Source organism: Salvia miltiorrhiza, chromosome 7 (assembly GCF_028751815.1).
Source record: "Salvia miltiorrhiza cultivar Shanhuang (shh) chromosome 7, IMPLAD_Smil_shh, whole genome shotgun sequence".
Taxonomy (NCBI): domain Eukaryota; kingdom Viridiplantae; phylum Streptophyta; class Magnoliopsida; order Lamiales; family Lamiaceae; genus Salvia; species Salvia miltiorrhiza.
Genome location: NC_080393.1, coordinates 37,772,949 through 37,777,363, shown reverse-complemented (window position 1 = coordinate 37,777,363; position 4,415 = coordinate 37,772,949). Strand labels below are relative to the sequence as shown.

The 4,415-nt window shown below is 41.6% G+C and overlaps 1 protein-coding gene across 1 annotated transcript; it reads left to right on the top strand.

Annotated features, from left to right (window-relative positions):
* Positions 1-1,964: 1,964 nt before the first annotated feature.
* On the top strand, positions 1,965-3,005 carry LOC130994192 (uncharacterized). Its single transcript, XM_057919224.1, has one exon. It carries the CDS (start codon positions 1,965-1,967, stop codon positions 3,003-3,005), a length of 1,041 nt encoding a protein of 346 aa, XP_057775207.1.
* The last annotated feature ends 1,410 nt before the right edge of the window (positions 3,006-4,415 follow it).

Sequence of the window (4,415 nt, the reverse complement as noted above, 5' to 3'; positions counted from 1 at the left end):
AAAAAAAGAGGGCCCAGCAAATCTGGGCCTATGATCACTAATTTCTTAGCAACAAAAACTGCAACTAATACAAGCAATTGTAGCAAATAATAAGCAATCGAGTATAGTATCCACAGAGACTGTAAAATCGAAATTACTTTAGCTATTCCATAAACAGACACTCACAGTAGACAGACAAAGCCAATAAGACGGTGAATCAAATACTAAACTTAATAAAAAAAATCTAAACAACAGAAAAACAATGATAAATAAATTAAATATTAAATGACTCTGACCCCAGGGATGTACTTTTACTAATTAATTACATGCATTTAATCTATTGATTCAATTACCAATTTAATCCAACCCTGATGAGAGATCACAGAACTATTCACAAGCTTCTCCAACGAACACCTATGAAAGTAGATTAATTTACCCCCCTTCACATTCAAGACTCCAAGGAATAAATTAACTCCCAAGCGTACACAAAGAATAGCTCCCTATAGTTTCACCTATCCCATTCAAGTGTCAAGGCTACTACTATAACATGCATTCCTGAATCGGCTGAACAATTATCGCATTCAAGTCTTCAAATCGAACAACTAGACATGTAAATTATTGGCCAAATAATTCACAAGAAATTAAGCACCAGGAATCATGAATCACAAGTTGGAGGGCAAATTGATATCAATAAATTATAACACATAATTAATCAGCTATGTACAAACCCTAGGTTCAGATTAACGAACTAGCCAGACATACTAAAAGAAAACATAAACATAATAAATAAGAAAGCAATTGTAAAAATTGAATTATAATAAAAACTGAATAAGAACGATTGTAGCAGCTTGAATCTTCAATCTTGTGAAAATTCAATCCAAGCAGTAAAAACTGGAAAGCAATAAATTCTAAAGCTATGAAATTGAAAAAATAAAAGTTGAGAACTGAAAAATAAAGTTGGGAACCCTAGATAGGTCAAAAGATGACCTATTTAAAATCTCAAGGTAAAATACAGTGTTTGGAACCCAGAAGAACTCTAAAAATCGGAAAAACTCGCAAACCCGCCAAATTCTGCGGTCAAACTCGGCGGTCGCCGAGTTGACCGCCGTTTTTGTGCTGAAAAATGACCAAATTCGGCGCCCGCCGAATTTAAAACTCGCAGTGCAAAACTGAAACAGAGATTTCGGCGACCAAATCGGCGCCCGCCGTTTTGGTTGCTGAATTGCTTCTTCAAAATGCCCATTTTCGGCGGTCAAAGTCGTTGACCGCCGAGTTTTGACTGCTGCGCGCGACATTTTTTGTTTCGGCCATAACTTTCTCATCTAAACTCTGATTTGTAATTCGTTTACGCTCCCGAATTCGTATCGAAACGATCTACAACTTCTATTTCAGCACAGTTTTCCAAATTCGGACTCAATAAACCTGAAATTTCCTTCAAAGTTCGAGTAAGAATCATGTTTTACAAGATATAGCAATTTAAGCACAAAACAAGCAGGACGTTTTTTCTCTCTAGGGCTTTCCTTAAACCCTAGTTTTGCAGCCTTCGAACTCTGCGGCGCCGGCCACCGCTCCGGCGATGGCGGGGCTCGCTGATCACTCAGCGCTCAATCTACCTCCTATCACCAACAACTTCCAGCCGCCTCCTGCTGCTAGATCTCCCTCTCGGAGCGTCACAAACCCTAGCAAACATTTATCTCCACCATCTCTGCGTTTATCTACCGATAACGCTTGGTTCTCCCCCGGTGAACCAAACTGCTAACGCCGCTGTTACTCCTCATATGAATCATATTATGGCTTCTTCTTCTACGAATGAGATTAACGAGAAACCAGAGAATCCCTCCTGATGTCAATCAGGCTGCGATCAAGCCCTCTTATGTTGCGATCATTCAGCCGCTGTGCGCCACGCAAACCAGATGTCCTGGCTACTAAATTCATCTCCCTACAAGCCGAGAAGATAGGAGACTCTTACAACCTGGATATACCTGATGGATTTCTACAAGAAGCAAGTCGAAGATTTCCGCCACGTCCTTATTGGAAGACTTCTGCTCTGTAAGGGAGATAAACCGAGAACTATTATCGATCTTAAAGTGGAACTTCAACAGCTTTGGCACATAAAGGAGCGCTGGACTCTTACCCCGATGGCTAAAGGATTTTATATCCTGAATTTCAGCAGTGCAGAGGACAAGGCGTTGGTGAAGCAGCGAACTGGATGGGAACTGTCAAAAGGTTCTCTCCGCATCAGAGAATGGGTTAGTTTCTTCGATCCTTATAAAGAAATATCTTCATTATGCCATGTTTGGGTCAGAATATACTACCTTCCAATTGAGTTATGGCATCCGGAAGTCTTTGCTTCCATTGGTCGAATAATAGGACTTCCAATACTTTTTGATAGCACTTCAGTGCATAGAGAAGTGGGACACTTTACCCGGATGTTGGTGGAAGTGGATTTGGCTCAGCCTCTCCAAGAATCTATGACGCTTGGCTGTGGGAATAACTCTTTCTATATCGAATTCTCCGACGAGCAGTTACCTCTCTACTGTTCTCATTGTCGGCTTACGGGGCATAGTAGAGATAAATGCAATAAGAGCAAAGCGGCGATGAAAGAGGATGTTGATCCGAGGCCGGAGCTGATTGACACCATGAAGGGTGCTCATATCAAAGACCCGTCTGGGGATGGTTTTGCTGCCGCTAGAGCAAAGGGCAGAAACTGGCAGCCTATTGATCGATCTTCTAAGAAAGTACACCAGCCTGCTCTTTTAGCGGGACAGCGACATCCCGCCGATAATATTGTAGATAAGAATGCTCTGAAGGCTTTGCATCAGAGGAGACAATCGGTCGAGGGTGTTGCGATTATGGATGCTAATCCGTTTGGGCCGTTAGCTAATGAAGATCCGCTTAAGGATACAGTGTCTTATATTTCGCCGGCAAGGGAGGCGGGTGAGGCTGCTCTGGGCCAGATAGCACAACTTTCTGCAGAACAGAATATTGGGACTTTTGCCAATTTCCAGTCATCTCCCATTGCATGACAGAAGACGGTGGATAACTCTTTTGAAGGGAGGCAGTCTGGGAATGAATTGATTGAGAAGGGGCATTCTGGAAAAGAGTTGATTCAACCACACTGAGGTCAGCAGCTGGGACATTCCTCGGAACAAGAGGGCAGATTATCAGACAGTGACGAGGAGATCGATGAGGTGCTTATAATGGATGCTGCTCCGGAGTTGGAAGAGAGCTCTTTGGACGCTATTGAGAACGAGACTCTTGGAAACAAGACCAATAAAGTGCAGCGAGCTCAGGAGATGCTCCCAGACAGTAGCAATCCTGATCTAGCTTCGATAACTCGCGGCCGAGGGCGCCCAAAGGGGACTACCAAGAAGGGGAAGGTTCATGATTCATCTATTAAGCACAGACTCAGGCGTATAATCAAGAATGGTATGTCTTCGGATTTCCAAAAAGCTCCAGGTCGTGCTACTGGTGCCGTTTTGCAGGGCGCCGTTCTTGACACTCCGTTGTCGGTGGAGTTCTTGAATAAAGTGCAGAAGGCTCAGTCTAGAGGAGCGATTCTGCAAAACTTTGTGATTCACTCATCTTCCGACGCAGCCCAAATTATGTCGGCAGTGGTCTCTAGAAAAAAGGAAAATTGGGGAGATATGTTGGACGACGAGGGTGATGAAAACGAGGCCGCCTTCTCTTAGTTTTCGCTTTCTTTGTTTCGACTACCCATGGTCCTTTGAGGGTGTTTTCACGTAGTTTTTTTACTTTTTGACGATCCTTTGTGACTCGCCTCTTTGTTAGCGTTTGTGCTTTCAAGGGTTTTTTAGTCCTTTTCTGTTTTTTTCTCTCTTTTTTAATAAAATTTCTATTTCAGCAGCAGCACAAAACAATCATCCAACACTCAATTTCCTATAAAATTATCATCAAATGAACAATAAAAACCATGGAAACATGAGTGTTATCAACTCCCCCAAACTTAAGCCATTGTTCATCATCGAATAATGAGAAAAACACAATCAATAACACGAATGGGTAAGAAATCTAGTTCATCAATGCCTCCGAATAATGAAGAATGATAGAATTCTCAAATCCTCCATAATTAAGCACAAAATTCACCAATAAACACAACCTATAGTAAAATCAACCTTGGCATTCCAAAAAATTGAATCTTACAAGGTATGTGTATCACTCAACTCTCAAATTGATGGAATATATAGGACGTGTATGCTCTCATCGAATTCAATGCAATATAGATCACTTACCATAGGCTTGCCAATCGTCTACAATCTCCATCGCTAAAAGTGTGCCAGGACTAAGATCAAAAAGGTCTTTTCTTTGGGTTATAATGTAGGGACATTGGTTAAGGTAGAAAAATATAGGCTAAGTGACTCAAAATAATTAAGAACACCAACACCTTATAACTTCACAAATCAAGTATGGAATAA